The sequence below is a fragment of the Artibeus jamaicensis genome, unplaced genomic scaffold (assembly GCF_021234435.1).
Source record: "Artibeus jamaicensis isolate MK-2021 breed Jamaican fruit bat unplaced genomic scaffold, CSHL_Jam_final contig_327, whole genome shotgun sequence".
In the NCBI taxonomy this organism is placed as follows: Eukaryota; Metazoa; Chordata; class Mammalia; order Chiroptera; family Phyllostomidae; genus Artibeus; species Artibeus jamaicensis.
The window spans coordinates 4,239,989-4,257,408 of NW_026521772.1; the positions used below are offsets into that span (position 1 = coordinate 4,239,989).

A 17,420-nucleotide genomic window follows, 5' to 3' on the forward strand; every position below is an offset into this window, starting at 1 on the left:
CATGGTGTCCTGCGAGTCTTTGAGGCCCAGGCTGCCTGGGAAATGCACAGTCCCCTTATTTAGCACAGTATTCTCCCTGCCCCCACAGGACTGCCCTGCTTCACAGAACCACCGGTTTCAGGGGTAGATCCTTAGGTAAAGCACAGGAGCTGTCCATGGCTTTGGTGCTGATTCCAGGCCATTAAGGCTGAGAAGCGGGGGCGGGCTGCTGTGCGGACAGAAATGTAAAACCCCATTGCCAACGGAGGCTCAATTAGAGGTGAAGATCAGGCAGCTCCGAGGCCTCTGGCCATGTGGATTCACAGGCAGCTGGGCCCACCACCACCCCAGCTCTTTGGGACCGTGGCTGTTTGGTACAGGGAGACACAGCTGCAGGTATCATCCCAGTCCTAGGTGAGGACAGGGAGGGAGGGGGGGTGGGAGGGAGTTGTCCAGGGTCAGAGTGGCTTCACCACCAACCCCTAGGAGTCTTGGGACCTGCTGCTTACTTGGGGCTCAGGCTGTAATGTGGCCAGAATTCTGAGTGTTTTGCTTCTCATGGCAGCTCAGGAAATGCCCGGAGGTGCCTGCTTTCAGATGGCACAGTGGGGCACTTGTGCCATTGGGCACCATGAGCAGAGGGAGCAGGGTAGTCCCTGGAACCCCAGGTCCCTCCCTGGTCTCATGTAGGCGTGGGAGCTGGTTCAAGTGCTGGGTGCCCTTAAGCAAGTTCCTTGACACCTCTGAGCTCGTCTGCTTTTGGAAAAATGAGAATGTTCATGGTGGCTGCTTTAGAAAACCTGGCATGCTGGAGCATCTTGCAAAAGGGAGTATTTTCACCAGCAGAGTGGGTTGGGGAACCCAAACTCTGCACCTTGTACTTGAATTTGCCCATCACACCTCCGACAGCTTTCAGCTGTGAGATTTGGAAGGTGCCCAGTCAGAGCCAGAGAGATTGCCTTCTCTATGCCCCTTGAATCGAAAGAAAAAAGAATCCTGACTGTAATGTGAAGAGTGGCCCCCTGAGGTGTGTCATATCTTGGAAGTGGAAGCAGGACCCAGGGGGAAAGCTGGAGATGAGCTTTGAACTCCAGGCGATGCGGTCATACTGGTGACTGGCAGCAGAGGGCGCTGTTGCTGTGCCACAGACAAAGCAGTGTTGTGGAGGTGGTACTCTGTGGTTGTTGCATTTTTCTATTGGGGACTGTTAAACTGTCTTACTCAGTAACATTGACTGATTTGTACTGTTGTTGCTTCTCGGGTTCTTGGCTCCCCTTTCTCCAAAGGAAATAAGATTCTGAGGCCCGAGAGGAGAGCAGCAGTGTGATTTCAAGGCCATCCAGTTGCAGTCACAAGCTGAAGTGCCAACAGCTCCTTGCACTGCGTTTGCTAAGCAGGTCCTTTCTGGACTGTGTTCCCAGCATGTCTCGGGTCCCATGTCACCTTGCAAAGGGTCTGAGAGTAGGTCCCCTGGGCCCCCTCTGGTCACTGACTAGGTTCTGGCAGGAGCCTGGCAGCTCCCTGGCTCTGAAGTGCAGTGAAGCCAGGACGGGATCTCTGCTGCGTGAGCTGGTTCAAGTGCTGGGCGCCCTCAGGCAGGCGCCGTGAAATGGCCAAGCGTGTGTCTCCTTCAGGAAAAGTGGGAATGCTGGTTGGTGGAGGCTGCTTTAGAAGACCTGGCACGCTGGAGCTCTTCTGAAAAGGGGGTTGTGTCAGAAGCAGAACAGTTTGGGGAACCCCCTGCTCGCTGAGCTCCTGTCCTGTGTTTTACTAGCTGTGTGTCCTCAAACACGGGAGCCGGCCCTTCTGACCCTACTCCCTTACCTGTGAAGAGGCGCTCCTGCCCCACGGGGTTGCGGTGAGGTGGGAAGGTCGTGTGTAAACTGTGCCCAGCACCAGGCGCTTTATCAGTATCCCTGGGTTTCTGGTCCCAATGTGGCCACGTGACCACAGCCCTGGCAAGCTAGGCCGTCCGGGTCCTCCCTCAAGGCTGGGCTTGCGCTGGCTTCTGGCCTCTTCACCTCCATCCTCCCACCACCCCACCTTCCCCCACCCTGCCATCCCAGGTGTGATACCTTCCCACTCGGGTGACTTTTTTTTTCAATTTAAAAAATATTTATTTATTTATCTTTAGAGGAGAATGGAAGGAGAGAGGGAGAGAAATATCAATGTGTGGTTGCCTCTCGTGCGTCCCTTGCTGGGAACTGGCCTGCAACCCAGGCATGTGCCCCGACTGGGAATTGAACCACGATGCTTTGGTTCACAGGCCCGAGCTCAATCCACTGAGCCACAGCAGCCAGGGCTCAGGTGACTTTTCACACTAGCACCCCTCAGATGGAGGCGGGGCAGCCTGGCAGAGTGGAGAGTGCGTCCAGCTGCATGCTGGGAATAAGCCACGGGGTAAAGATGCCATGTGGACTTACACGAAAACTTGGGAAACAAATCAGTGACTATTATAATATGAAAACAAACAGCTATAGAATCAAAAAGAAGGCAGCAGTCATACAAATACTTAAGGTAAAGCACAGCCTTCCAGAACATTCCAGGCTTTCGGGGAGCTTCAGACCGCACCCCTGGCCACCAGGGTACGTGCTCTCGCATCTGCCTGACTGAGGGGTTGAGGGGAAGAGTTGGGGGCATTCTGAGGGTGACTGCCACGCCAAGGGGTTCCTGTTTAAAAGGTCCTGCTTCTCTGGGGGTGTCTCCCTGCCCCCAGGGCCCTCCCCTGCCTGGCTGGCCGGCAGAGGTGGGCACTGTCAGGACCTGGCGGGGTGGAGGGCCCCTGCGCTGCTTGTCAGTGGCGAGCTGAGCTGTGAGAGCTGCCAGGCGGCCCCACGCCGCCCCCAGCCAGTCAATCTCCGGTCGTCAGCAGGGCTGTCGGCCAAGGGCCGGTAAGCGGTGTCCTTGGGAGCCGGGAGCTGCTGATTTATCCCTGCGGTCAGAACAGCCTGTTTCAGCTCCGGCACACTCTGCCTTTGGCCTGGCCGCAGGGTGGCTTCTCCAGCTCATGTCAAGTCTTCCCTCGTGACCTTGGCCCCATCACTCCGGTGACCTGGGCCTCCATCTCCCAGCTGGGCAGATACCCATGGGGTGGGGGGACTTCACAGAGTAAGCAGGAGTGGGGTTCGAATCCAGGCTCCGCAGGGGTGTGGGGCATTAGACCTCTCTGAGCCCCACCAACCCGTTACTGAAAGGGGAGGGGAGTAGAAACACGTCCTGTTTTGAGTGCTGTGAGCGCTAAGTATAGTGAAGGAAGTGCTTAGTTATCCATACTGGCAGCTCTTCTGATTGAGGTCGTGATGGAGGAGGGTCTCGGGCTATGAAAGGCCTCAGGCCACACAGGGGTCCTGGGGTGGGAGGTGGGGCCTGTGTCCAATGGCAGTGGCCGGTGGGACCCACCACCCCAGGTCTGTGCGGGGACAGCCACCCCTCCCTGTGGGGTCCAGAGCCCAGGGCAGCGGCTGCAGCCCTCACCCTCACTTCCCAGGGCCAGATTCCCAGCTCTGGCCAGAGGGACCAGCCTGTGCCCGTGTGGCTGCCTCCAGCTGGCACCCTGCTGCTGCAGGAAGACACCCTCTCAGCTCTGGAGTGGCCTTCGGGTACGGTCTGGGGCCAGGTGCTTGCTGAGCCACTCGTTATGTCCGACAGCGACACCCCTGTGAGGCCACACACATGCGCACACGCACCCCCCCCCAGCAACATGTGTTTAAGGGACCCCCAGGGGAGGGTCTCTGACGTGTGACTTTCCATAATTTCTGAGTAGTTTATAGTCTTAATTTCCTCGCTAAGCAGATTAAACCTTTTAAGGTAATGACCCAGTGGTGGGGATGGTGGCTGAGCCTGTGGATGTTTGCAGGATTCAAACACACGGGTGGGCCCAGGCCCACAGTCCTCTGCCAGGGCCTGCAACCAAGGCAGAAGCAATCACTTAACGAAGCAGCTCCCCCGGGACCCCAGGCCGTATATCAGGGTGATGAGTCCGCGGGCTGCTGTCTGCCAGCCCTCCCAGAGCCCTCGTGACATTGGTGGTACCTGCGTCCCTGAGACGTTGCTGCCTTGGGGTGTCTGTTTGGAAGCTAATAGTCACAAATCATCCTGGAGTCAGATGGCATCTGGGCTGTGGGAATGGGGTCCCCGAGCAAAGAGGGACCCAGGTGACGTGGGTGTGGGAGGTGTGGATCAGTGTCTTTATCCCAGGAAACCCCCGGCCAGCAGCGCAGTCCCCATTCTCCGCCCCCCATTCAGGTACCAAGTCACGGGGTCCCGCCTCCAAAATGCCCTCCCTTTCCATCCTCACCGCTGTCTCTGCCTCCCTCAGGCCACACCTCTGCACTACCAGAAGCTTCCCAACCGGCTGTCCTTGGCCCTGGTTCCCCCTCAGCCAGTCCACACCTTCCCACCGGGCCTGTCCTTGGCCACGCTGCCCCATGGCCTCTGGAGACTTCCAAGCTTAGCACTTAAGGGCCCTCAAGGATCTGGCCTTACCCCATTTCCTGCTGATTCTGTGGCTGAAGTCACACAGGGGAGTGTGAGAGCCGTCTCTGGCTTGTCACTTGGGGTTTAGGGGATCTGTCTGTGCCCCAGGAAGCCCCCCTGGAGGAGGCTGGGCTCTGCAGTGGGTGTGCTGGGCCAGGGCAGTGGGGGAGCCTGGAGTGTGGTGTGAGGGGGGTGGATGGGGCCTCAGTCCCCGAACGCCCATGCCGTTGCCCGTCATAGTGCCTGCCATGCCGTCACTGAGAGTGAGTCCTTAGGTCCGAGGGGCCCAAGAATCAGCAGGCCATCTGCGGGCGCCACACGAGGGCCAAGAGCACCTGCCACACAGGGCTCCTCCAAGAGTGGCCCTCGGAACAGCTGTGTGGGCTTGTTAGAAGTATGGGTTCGGCTTCTCCTCCCAGGTGGCCTCGGGGTAACCTGGTGAGAGCTGAGTTAAGGCCTCGGCAGAGAAGAACGAACCGGAAGTAAGGAGGGCAGCTTAGGTGCATGGGAGGGTGGAGGGGGAAGGGGGAGAGTGTTGTCCGGCCAGTGAGCCCGCAGCTCCAGGCCTGTCCCCACCTGTGTGTGAGCAGGGAACAGTAACCGCTACCTACAAGGGCTGTTGTGTGGTTTAAATGCGATGGCTCACCTGCCATGGCCTGGTGCGTGCTACGTGCTTTATGAGAGTTTGCGAAAGTTAAGGGAGGGGCTGGGCTCTCCCAGAAGAGGCTGGAGCCTGCCTACCCCCAGCAGGAACAGCAGGAACCGGGAGAAGCATGGTTGAGGGAAAAGGAGAACCCATCTCTAGCTCCTCTTCTGCCGCTAACCGAGCTGTGTGATCCTGGGCCAGTCACTAGCCCTCTCTGGGCCCCAGTTCCCTTCTGTGGTAAATGAGGGGGTTGGGCTAGGTCACCGGTTTTAAAGCTTTTTCAGAAGCATTCATCTCAAAATCACACTGAATACTTGGGAAAAAGAAAAACGTATTTAAAACCCCTAAAAGCAGGGCAGTTGGTGGGGGGCTGGGAGGGATGTGAGTGAGAGTGTGCATGGCCGGGGGCCGGGGTGGCTGCGTCCCCGCTCCCCAAAGTGCTAACGTTCTCTGGTGTCAGGCCTGGTCCAGGTACGGCCCTGCCAATGCCTGAGGAAGGCCCGCCACTCCGGATGGGATTGGCGTGCGGGTGACGTGGCTGTGGCGCTGATTTGTGCCGGCAACGCCAGCGCGCACAGCAACAGTAAATATCCGCAGCCGACCCGTCAAGTGTGCTGATAGATAAATACATATAGCGAAGTGTCGGCTGGGCAAAATATACGGCCTGCGGTAAATCACCGCCAAGCAATTACAGCATAAAATTAGGTTGTGCCCTATTTCGTTTCCTGGGGATGGCGTACTGGGCTGGGGTGGCCCCGCGTGCGGGAGCCTGGCGAGAGCCCGGCCTGCCCCGCTGGCTGCCTCCCCGTGGCCACCAGCAAGGAAGACCATTGGGTTCAAATCCCAGCTCCCCCACTATGGCTGTGAGGCCCCTGGCAGGCTACCCACGCTCTCTGAACTTGTTTCCCCATGGGCACACCGCGGAAGGGTATCAGTGCTCGCTGTACGCGTGGGCCACTCGTTATTCATTCTGCAAGTATTCACAGAACACAGAGCCGGGGCCGGGTACTGCGCTAGGCGCCGGAACAAAAGAGTTGCGACCCCGGCTGGCCGCCCAGAGAGGGAGAGGGACAGTGAACGGTCAGCCGATGCACAGGATATCCTCTGGAGGTGGGTGCTCTGGAGAGGGCAAAGGAATGTCCCCTCCCCCCCAGGGAAGGTGGTGCTGGAGAGGAGACCTGTAGGTCACGCAGGAGTGAGCCAGGCAGGTATCTGGGGACGGGTGTTCCAAGCTGAGGAAGCAGTGCCAGGTGGAGGATCCAGGTGGCTGGGGTGAGTACGCAGGCAGAGTGGCTAAGTAGAGACTAGAAACTTGATGGGGGCTGGAAAGCGACCTTGACCTTTGCTCTGAGGGAGGCGGCAGGCACTGGAAGGTTTGGAGCAGGGGAGTGAGATGGTCGGGCTCAGGAGCCCTGTGGCTGCTGCTTGGAGAAGGGACGTGGGCCGAGGGCTGAAGCCCTTGGGCCCGTTTGGATGCGGCGGTGGGTGCGGGGTGGTGGCCCTGGTCGAGCAGTGGAGATGGTGAGAAACGGCCCCGCCCTTGGTGTCATTTTGGGTAGAGCCGGCAGGATCTGCTGACAAATCAGATGAGGGTGTCCAAGCTTTCTGCCTGAGTGATGGAAAAAAATGAAATTGCCCTTCTTGGAGATGGGAAAGACCCTGGGAGGAGCGGGAGTTCAGTTTTGGACGACCAAGTAGAGATGCTGCAGAAGCTGTGGGATACACCAATCAGGAGTCAGGCCAGGGGGCCAGGCTGGAGGCGGACCTGAAATCCCCAGGGGCCTGGAGCCCTGGGGAAGGGGTCTGCCCCCCGTGGGAAGTGGTGGGGAGCTGCCAGCAGGAAGAGCCGAGCCAGGAGAGCTGGGTCCTGGGGCCAAGTGAGTGTCGTGTTGAGAAGGAAGGGAGGCAGGAAGCCAGCGCCGCCGGAAGGTCCGGGAGGCGTGTGTGCGTGTGTGCATGTGTGCGAGAAGAGATTTACTGTGAGGGTCGAGTGACTCTGGAGGCTGAGAAGCCCCGAGATCTGCAGTCAGCAAGCTGGAGACCCTGAGGGCTGAGAGTGTAAGTTCTAGTTCAAAGCCAGCAGGCCGGAGACCCGAGGAGAGCTGATGCTTCTGTTCAAATCCAAAGACAGGAGAAGACCCACGTGCCAGCACCTGTGTCAGGCAGAAGCCTCTCCCTCTTGCTGCTTAAGGGACCTCCTCTCGGTCCCTGTCAGGCCTTCAGCCGACTGGAGGGGGCCCCCCACACTGGGGAGGGGACCTGCTTTACTCAGTCTACCAATTCAAAGGTGACGGCCCAGAAGAAACACCCTTACGGGCACCCTCAGGATAATGTGGGGCCAAACATTATTGGGCGCCCAGGGTCCACTTGACACATAAAACGAATCACCAGAGTGGATTCAGGAGAGGGGGGGAGCAGAGGGAGTAGGGGGGCGTAGAGGGGAGTAGATGGAGGGAGGTGGGCGGGTCAGAAGAGGGACTTTAAGTGGCAGAAATAATAGCCTGCCGGACGCTGCTGGGCAGGATCTGGTAGAGGGGAAAATTAATGAGGCGAGAGGCAAAGGGGACAGCTGCTGGAGGAATCGTCTCCGTCGGCGAGAGGGTGTGGACTCTGTGCCCAGGTGTGCGGCTGGCCTTGCACAGGAGCGAGGATGGACCTGCTGCGGGAAGCAGAGGGTGGGCAGGAGGGCGGGCAGGTGGACAGGGCGGTGGGCGCGTGTGGCAGGTCGTGGCTGAGAGTTCTCTTTTCTCCAGGGAAACAAGAAGCCGGGCAACCAGCTGAGATTGAGGATGGGGAGTGTGAGAGAGAGAAGGTGGGAGACAGGGGGAGGGTGAGGCGAGATCATATGCCTACAGTGGCACACAGCAGGTGCTCGGTGAACAGGAGCCTTTTCTCCATCCAGTTTCGGTGACTGGACTATGGCACCTGATCACAGGCCAGAACTCAGAACCAGGCACAGGCCAGACATTGGTGGTGTAGGGTGTACGTGCCCCTGTTTCTAGAAGGTGTCCTGCCCGCAGCACTTGCTCAGTACCCTCTCGCTGCAGGACCCAGGCACCCTGCCCTGGAGGGTGGTCCCAGCAGGCCTCTCAAGAGCAGGGAGGGTGGACAGACAAGACAGACGGGCAGATGGGAGCTCAGGCTGAGCTCGAGGACACAGGCCCGACCCCCTTCCTGGGGTCAGGAGCAGTCCCCAAATGTCACAGTGATATGGGGTGCACTCCTGACCTGGCCAGCAGGACACAAGGTGGCGAATGTGGTGTGACTGTTGGTGTGACTATTGGTGTGGGTGGGTGAGGGGACACTCCAGGGGGTGAAGGCTTTCAAGGCAGCTTCATGCTTGGTGGCTCCGAGCAGCTGGCAACACCTGAGGGGGACAGGGACCTTCCACCCAGGTTCCCATCCAGGGTAAAGGCACTGCGCCCGCGCCTGGCTTCTGATGCTGGTCCAGCACAGGGGCAACACAGAGCAGCTCCCGCTGCTTCCCCAGGGGCTCCGCACTCACCTGGCCCGGCAGGCTGACCAGAGAGGCCGTGCTGAAAAGCAGGGCCAGTGTGGTTTGCATCCGAGTGGGCTGGGCCCTGCACACAGTAGGTGCTCAGGGGTAGGATGCAGGGGGCACTATCTGAGAAATCCCCAGGAAGCCTTTCCCTTGGCCAGTGTCCAGCTCTGCCCCCACCTCCAGCATCCTTCACATTTGGTCAGGTTGGTTAGAGGATTGTTTCTCGGTGTAGCAGCCAAGTTCACAGTGAGACCTCATTCTGGACCAGGGAGTTGTAACCACCCTGTCTCACTGTCACAGAAGCCGGGTGGCCAGGCCGTGGATGTGACTCTGGCTGGTTCTGGATCTGAGACTCAGAGCCAGCGTCTTCATAGCCCCGTGGACGGCACCTGATGCTGGCTCTCCTGGCTCTGAGAGCGAGTGGGGTAGGGGTGCGTCTGGGGGCTGGGCCATGGTGGCTGGGCCGTGGTGGGGGCACCCCGTGGGCCAAGGGAGTGCACGCAGTCAGCCCCTCACCAAGTGTCCCACTTGCTGTGCTCCGGGGGAGCAAGGTAATAAGGAACAACTTCCTCTTACCATCACCGTAAATCCCACAATCAGGAGAATTGCTTCAATTGCTAAAAAACGCTGGTGGAAGAGTCCATTTATTTTTCATTCCTCTTGTGCACTCGCCACCCTCATGCATGAATCACTGTCGGTATGCAGATTAAATTTACACCCCCATTATCTTTCATGTCTGTGGGGCGCTGGTGTCACTGGGTTTCTGGTTACTGAAAGCCACTGTCTGCTTGGTGGTGGCGAGAGAGTGTGGCCCGGCCTGCTCCGTGGGGCAGGCCCTTGGGGGTTCCACCTCCGCCTGCTTCGGTCTCTGTGCCCTCCCCACCTTTTGGCCGCAGGATGGGACTTACTTTTTGGAAAGTCCCAGTGCCTCTCTGGAGCTGCCTCTGCTGCCGTGTTGGCACCCAGCTTTGGGCTGTTTCTTCAGTGGGGGGTCATAGCGAGCGTGATGAAGGCGCTGTTTTATTTCAAACACCAGCTTTGAGAACTGGTCTGGACGGGATGCAAAAACCACAGGCACTTTGAAAACACGCTGTAGTCACACACACAGCGTAGGGTTGCGATGGGCTTACAGTTGTCTGTATGGAAAATAATACAATAATGAATAAGTAATCATAATACAAGAATAAGCTGTGTTTTGTGTACTCACAACTGTGAACCTACGTTTGTCCACCCCTCTGTCCAGGCCTCCTTCTGCATTGTTCCCCCAAACACACACACTCACACACTTGTGCACACTCACGCACACTCACATACTCACACACGCACACACACTCGTGCAGGGTAGAGCGGGTGCCTGCTCACCTTCCTCTTTGACACACACCGTGGGCTTAGGCGGCCACGGTGGAGGAAGCCTGGCTCGCACCGGTGTGCCGGCAGGTGTGACGGTGTGCCCTGGACTGATCGTGCAGGACTAGGGCTGAGAGTGTACTTTGTTCTCCAGCCTCACGACCAGCCATTCATGCGTGTGTCCTTTGAACACATGCTTCTTTATTTTCTGATTTCTGATTCCACAAATGTTAACTCTGCTTTTCTGGGTTGGGCCCCTTTGAGAATCTGCCGGAAGCCCAGGCCCCTCTCTGGATGCCTGCATTTGGAGAGCTCGGGGGTGCTTTACAGAGAGCCCTGTCCTGGCTGCCGTAGACAGACCTGCTCCATGCACCGCACCCCTCCCACCATCCCCACAAAAACCAAGAGCTCTTCTGGGAGCTCAGGGGTCCACAGTCCTTCCAAGCGGGATGCCTCAGCCCCTGGTGCCCCAGCTCAGATCTCAGCTCTCGTCTCAGAAGAGCAGTTCCCTGGGCCCCACTCCTGCTCTTTCGGGATCCCCCTTCCAGACTCAGAGACCCCCATTTCTCTCCGAAGCCACAGCTGGTCACGCCTGCTCCAGTCCCCCCAGCAGGTGTCATTACTGCGTACAACGCCCATCATTCTGCATTAATCTGGGATTCATCATGATAGCCACGACCATAATTAATTTATTTGGTATTAATGTGGATGAAATATGTACTGTCCTTTCAGGGGAAATCAGGCTGCCTATAAGCATTAGTTAAAAGGACCATTAAAATCAAACCTTCCCCAGATCCATTAGGCGAAGTCTTTCATCCTGAAGAAGATAAAGTTGTGCTGTGTGAAATGTCATGAATAATTAGGTTGATTGCTGTTTTAAACTCTGCCCCTGCCTCCCCAGCCCCTCCCATCTCCCTCCTGAAGTGGGGAAGGCTCACCTGCAGCAGAGTGGCCCCTCTGTCGCCCACGCCGGCCCCGAAATTCCTGCTGCCACTCTGGCCGCTGGTGTGGCTCTGTATCGGTGGCCGGGATGGGGAAAGGAGCTTCAAGGACTCACTGGACTATATTTCCAAGATGTCCCCGGCCCTTTCCTTCCTAACCTCAGCTCAGGGTGGCTGTAGGTACCTTCCTGTTGCCTCGGTGCTGGTCCATAGGTGTAGACCAGGGGGTGTCTGAGGTGGTGTTTTCAAATAGGTTTGTAGATTTCCTGGCCTGAGTGGCACAGGGACCAGAAAATGCAGTCCCCGTCTCAACCCACATCTCAGAGGCTGTGCATGGGAAGGGGATGGAAGCCAGTCTGGCGGGGTTTTGGTGTGCGCTGGATGGAGGGTGAGGCAGGACAGAGAAGGGGGGACCCGCTCTGCTGTCCCCGGTGCCAGGTCTCTGGGCTGCTGGGGTGGAGCCGGGCCACGCGGGCTGCTGGGGGAGGAGCATGCGCAGAGAGGCTCTGCCGGTTGCCATGGGCACAGCGGCCTGGGCGCAGTGACCTGGGCGTAGTGGCCTGGGCGCACGCAGTCTCCCCGTGGGCTGGCCCTCTGTACCTCTCCACGGAGCTGGAGAAACGGGAGGTGGAGGTGAAGCTGCTCGATGCTCGGTCCCGGGTGTGTCGACGGGCGTTCATCGGGCAGTTTTGAGCCCTGGGATGTCAGCCTTTGCGAAGGGAGACTCCAGTTCCAACCCAGCTTCTTCATTTTGTGGTTAAAGAGCCTGGACACAAAGCAGCGAGGCCAGTGAGAGGCCGAGGGACCAGGTGGTAAGCGCTGGCTGGCCCAGGGGTTGAAGCCCGAGGACGCCCCTGGAGTGGTCGGGTGGGAGAGGGGCCCTCGGAAGGTGGGAGGACGCCGGCCGCCCCCTGAGCCCTAATCCTCTCATGCCACCCCCCAGGCGCTTCGGCACAAAATGCACGGCCTGCCAGCTGGGCATCCCCCCCACCCAGGTGGTCCGCAAGGCGCAGGACTTCGTCTACCACCTGCACTGCTTCGCCTGCATCATCTGTAACCGGCAGCTGGCCACGGGGGACGAGTTCTACCTCATGGAGGACGGGCGGCTGGTGTGCAAGGAGGACTACGAGACGGCCAAGCAGAACGGTAACGGCGCCGCCCTGCGCGTCCCTGCTCTGGACCTTCGATGGGGCCGGGCCCTCTGCCCAGAGGCCTTTCGTCTGGGTCTCTCGGGCCCCTGCTGCCACCTCTCAGCAGAGACAGTTAGCTGTCAACGTCCCCAGCCCTCAGCACTAGCCGCTTCCTGGGAACTGTGACCGAGTGGTGGTTACTGAGAGCGCACTCGTCCACACTTGGCTCGGGGCAGCCAGGACCTTGGGTCCTTTTCTCGGTGGCTTCTTGCCTGGCTGGGGTGGGGCTGGAGGGTGATCTGTCTACAGTGGACGCTTGGGGTTGTTCTTAGTCTTGTACATTGGGGTGCGCAGTTACTTGGCACCCCCACACTCAAAGTCTTCAGCCAGTGAGAGCCCTAGCGCTGGCCTAAGTCACCCTTGGGATAGCTAGAGTGGACTCCAGTTCACTGTGCCCTGTTCCCCGTCTCGGCCCAGGGCCTTGTAGAGGCCGGGGATGCAGGGGCACCAACTCCTCGTGTCTCCTGATGCCCCTGGTGTGAAGCAGGTGCTCAGCCAGTGTCCACATTCGGGGAGACCCCCGCTCAGCCACGTAACTCCCCCCACCACCCTCCCTGCCACCTTGGGGTCATTGCCCATGGCCTGCGGCGGACCCTGCCGAGTTCCACAGCCAGACAGGTGGTGGTTACTCCCGCCCTCCAGTGCCACGTTCCACGGCAGCCCAGGGTCTCTCCGGGGCCCAGACTGGGCCTGGACCCCCCATTCCTCCGAGCCCCGCTCAGGAAGGCCCAGTCCGATGGCCCCTCCTGTGCCCCTCCCCCCACTTTAGGTTCCTCACTCACAGCTGTGTCCTGGGCGGGGGATACCCTCCATTGGCCCCTAATGTGGCATTTGGCCAAACCCAACCTGGGCATCTCAGAAGCACAAACTCACAGAAGAGCGAGGTCGTTTGCCTTGGACAAGGAGTTGATCCCCTCAGTGGGTGGGGGGGGGTCGCTGTGGAAAGCAGCTCCTGACAGCTGTGGGCTGGATGGAGAGAAGAAAGTGACGACAGTCTCCTGGGTGGCCTTCCAGAGCTTTCCTGGGCCCTCCCACATAGGTCAGTTAGATCGGATCACCACACAGAGAAACTGTGTTTGCTTAAAGAACGAGTCCAACATAAAGCGTTTGTGGTAGTGAGGAGGCTGAGCGGCTCAGGGTGAGTCAGGGATCCCCCAGCTCCCACCACCCCCCGCTTGGCCTTCCCCGGGTGAACAGGCCTTCAGTCCCTTTCTCCTCTTGCCAGGGCCTCTGTTAGCCCCTTCCCGGGCTCTTTGCTGTAATGCATTTATCTGCTCTGGTTCCTTAAAGCTCACTGGACGTTGTTGCTTTGAGCTTTGGAGTCCATTACGATGTCACAGGAGATTAGGGCGGCTTGTCAGGGCCAAACCGTCAAAGCAGATGGGCTCAGATGCCCGTCAGGTCACCAGGTGCTTGGGCTTCAGGGCCTGCCCAGGGTCCCTGGCTGCTCCCCAGGGTCAGCGGCCACGTTCAGGCCCTGAGTGCCCCTGGCCTGGTGTCTGCACTGCAGTGGGTGGCTCAAGGGAAGGACAGCCTAGCTGGGCAGACCAGGGCAACACGGTGTGAGGATGATTTGCGCCGTGGCACACCTCTGTGGCACCATGGAGAGGGTGGTCATCTCTGCTGGGTCACCTACTAGGCGGGGTCCCTTGGCAAGCTCTGTGCTCAGTAGAGCCCAGGCTGCTTAGCTGCCTGTGGGGGACAAGAGCCCCTGCCACACAGAGCAGTTTCCTGAGGCTTCGATGGAACGCAGAGTGCGGAATGGGATGTTGAATGAGGACGAGGCTTGTGTGGAGGAGAAACGCAAACGGGGGTGGGGGTGGGGCCACGTTTACGTTTTCAAGGAGCTGAAGGTTGCTCAATATTTCCAATGGGCCCCCCAGTCTCCGCTGACAGCAAGGCGGAGGTCACGGCCACCCTGTGAAATCCCGGTGACCCTAAGTGCGGCGGGGGACCACTGTCCACTGTGGGACATTTGGCCCTCTCTTTGGATGTTTTAATCCCCCCTTGCTGATTCACCCCCTATTTCGGGCTTCCTTTCCCTCCGTGTGTTACACAAAGGGTCTGATAGCTGCTGTGTGTCCGTTAGTGTGAGCGATTTCGTTCATTTGTTACATCTCCCCGGATCTTCACATCTTCAGTGTAATGAGGTTGCGTTTTGTGCCAGGGACAAGTACTGGGAGACCCTGCATAATTCAGAACTAACGTATTTTCAGGCTAATTTTCCCATAGGAATTAATGTAAAAAGTCAGGGGAGGGGGATGTATTCTGGGAGCACATAAATCCATAACCGGTGAAGTGTGTCTTTGCCTTAATGCCACGTTTTATTTTCAAAGCCCTCTGCCTCCTACCTCCCGATGCTCTCTCCTAAATTAACAGTCCAGGGCATCCTGGTCTCGCATGGCCTTCCTCATAGCATTTTATCACATTTAACTTCCGTCCCGAAGCTATTGATTTTTGGGTCCATTTTTCAGCGTGAGCGCGGCCACCACGACTTAATGAATACTTGGATGACATTGTTATAGGATATGAAGAAGATTTTAAATTATAATAACAGTGAATGTTGAAATAACAGCATGAGAGTCCTCGTAATCACAAGAGGAAAGGCCTGTGTGTACAGAGCGTGGCAGCCACGCACCACCAACCCGGGGGGACGGGCGTGTCCCAGCAACCTGGCTGTGGCACCCACACCGTCTAATTTACTAGGGCAACTCGCTTCAAAAGTGAAGACGTCCTCGATGAGTTCAATTTTGGGGGCGGTTTCATTATTTCAAATTTTACCTATAAAGGCTGTTATAGGTATTTTAAAGGGCACTATTTTATATTGGAACCGAAAGCTGTAGTGCTGGCACCTCTATGCTTATGGGAATGATTCCCTAAGACGGAGTTTAAAGTCATGTGTCTTGGAGGTTTCCTTGCGTGCCCACCACAGGGGCTCTGGAATCCTTCCTCTTTGGGTTCAGGGCTCTGGGTGGGGTGGGGGTGAGTGGGTTGGTGGCCAGGGTTCGAGGAAGACTGCAGCTCTGCTGGGGAGAAAACCAGCCCAGGGAGAAGGGGGGACACGCTTCCTCGTCCCCCTGCCCCATGTGCGTGGGCCAGGCTTTGGAGGGGAGACCGAACGTGCCCCCATCCCTTGCTCAGCAAGAACCCCAGTCTTCTGACGCCAAGAAAAACCTCTCAGAGTTGTCGGGAGCACTGTATGGCCACACGGCTCTTATCAACCCCAGGCAGGGTAGGTGGGTAACGAATGCTGGATATTATCCTTGTTCCTAAGAGAGGGTTTTTTGAATGGAAAGGAGGGAAGAAAGAGAGGAAGGTAGGAAGGTAGCAGACACAGTAGTTGGCTTTACTCTTGACCGGTGTTTTTCAAAAAATGTTGACTATGATCCATAGCAAGAAACTCATTTTACATCATTTCAACTTAACACTCATGTTTACACAGCGAACACTAAAGAAGTTTCATGAAACAGTGGTTGCCCTGATCGATCCCACCCGGTCCCGTCCCATTCATCTCATTTCCTCAAAGTTCTTTTTAAAAAGACTTTATTTTTAGAGAGGGTAAGGGAGGGAGAGAAACATCAGTGGTCGCCTCTCACTGCCCCCCACTGGGGACCCAGCCGGAAACCCAGGCGTGTGTCCTGACTGGGAATCAAGTCGGCGACCCTTTGGTTCTCAGCCTAGCACTCAGTCCACCGAGTCACACCAGCAGGGGCTCATTTCCTCACAATTTTTAATCCACCAAATTGACTTTACAGCCACTGGTGGGCTCTGACCCATAACTCATGCACATTCTGTAGGTGGCTAGTGAACGCACACAGGCCACCCCTGCTGTGAGCCTGGGGAGCCCACGGCAAAGGAAGGGGTGTGATGGGTGGGGCTGGGGAGACACAGGTTACTGGTGGGGGGAGAGGCAGGAGCATGTGGGGTGGCCCAGAACAAGCTTCACTCTGGCTCACTCGCCTTCACAGCGCTGGTCACCACGCACAAGGATGTCCAACCAGAGCACTGGCCATGACAGGGAGATGCGTGGCACTGGGCCTTCGGTCTGATGAGAGCCCCTGTGTTGGCTGGGTTGGCGGGGGACAGGGAGGCCAGAGGGAGGACGGTGGTGTCCTTGTGGTTCGGTGACTCAGGAAGGCTGTGGTGCAGGAGTGGGCTCCACGGGTCTGAGGAGGCTCCACCCTGACGTCCGCCGTTCCTCCCCGCTGCCCTGCACACAGCAGGCAAGTTTATGTGAGGAATGGGGACCGGACCCAGGAGTGTTGGGTGGGCCGAACCCAATAAGGGGTTTTCATCGCAGATGACTCGGAGGCCGGAGCTAAGCGGCCCCGCACCACCATCACAGCGAAGCAGCTGGAGACCTTGAAGAACGCCTACAAGAACTCCCCGAAGCCCGCCCGGCACGTGCGGGAGCAGCTGTCCTCAGAGACGGGTCTGGACATGAGGGTCGTGCAGGTGAGACGCACCTTTGCCATCTGGGGACCAGGGACCCAGCGCCAGTCCTGCAGGGCCCGGGGCCAGGAGCAGGGCTGGAGGGCATGCTGGGCCAGTCTGCGAGATGTCTGTGCCCACTACGTGATGTCTGTCACTCCTCTACTTGGGGAGTGACAAACAGGACGTGTCACTGACCATCAGTAGCATCACTGACCCTCTTGGGGAGTTGGGCTCAGGGCCACGCCCCCAGGGAATTCACTGGGAGGGAGATTTCTGAGGCTCAGAGTCCTGTCTGCCGAGGCCTCAGTCCCTGTCTCTAGCCACCCATCTCGGGGACCCTGGGGCTGTGGGTTCGTGGTGGGCGCCCCCCTGAGTGTGCCCCTTGCGCTTGTATGGCAGGTCTGGTTTCAGAACAGAAGGGCCAAGGAGAAGCGCCTGAAGAAGGATGCCGGGCGGCACCGCTGGGGACAGTTCTATAAGAGCGTCAAGAGGAGCCGGGGAGGCAGCAAGCAGGAGAAGGAGAGCTCTGCGGAGGACTGTGGGGTTAGTGACAGTGAGCTGAGCTTCCGAGGTGAGCAGGGCTGGAGGGGCGGGGCTGGGTCCTAGAACTGGCCCCTGGGAGGCAGTAATCCGTGACTCCTGACCTTCTTGAGGCCCTGACCACTGCCGCCCGAACACAGGCTTTCCCCTGTGGCTGGCGGCAGCGGTGGGTGGGGGGGACATGGCAGTGGCCCTTTCAGAAACCAGGAGAGCTCTGCTGCTGGGAGTGGAAGCTAAGTTCCCCAGCACTGTGGGCCCCACGGCCCCCCACTTTCCTGCTGACTGGGGCTCCCTCACCAGCCTGAGCAGCTGTGAGCAGAGCTGGGTCTCAGCCCATGCGCTCAGCCCATCTTGCCTTGCGTTTC

General features: G+C 58.2%; 1 protein-coding gene across 1 annotated transcript in view; it reads left to right on the plus strand.

The window, feature by feature from the left end:
* Positions 1 to 17,420, plus strand: part of LHX4 (LIM homeobox 4) — a 39,255-nt gene that overhangs the window by 19,689 nt on the left and 2,146 nt on the right. The window contains exons 3-5 of the mRNA XM_037145533.2: positions 11,835 to 12,037; positions 16,382 to 16,536; positions 16,915 to 17,086. Coding sequence (XP_037001428.1) covers positions 11,835 to 12,037; positions 16,382 to 16,536; positions 16,915 to 17,086 — 530 coding nt within the window. The remainder of the gene's footprint in view (positions 1 to 11,834; positions 12,038 to 16,381; positions 16,537 to 16,914; positions 17,087 to 17,420) is intronic.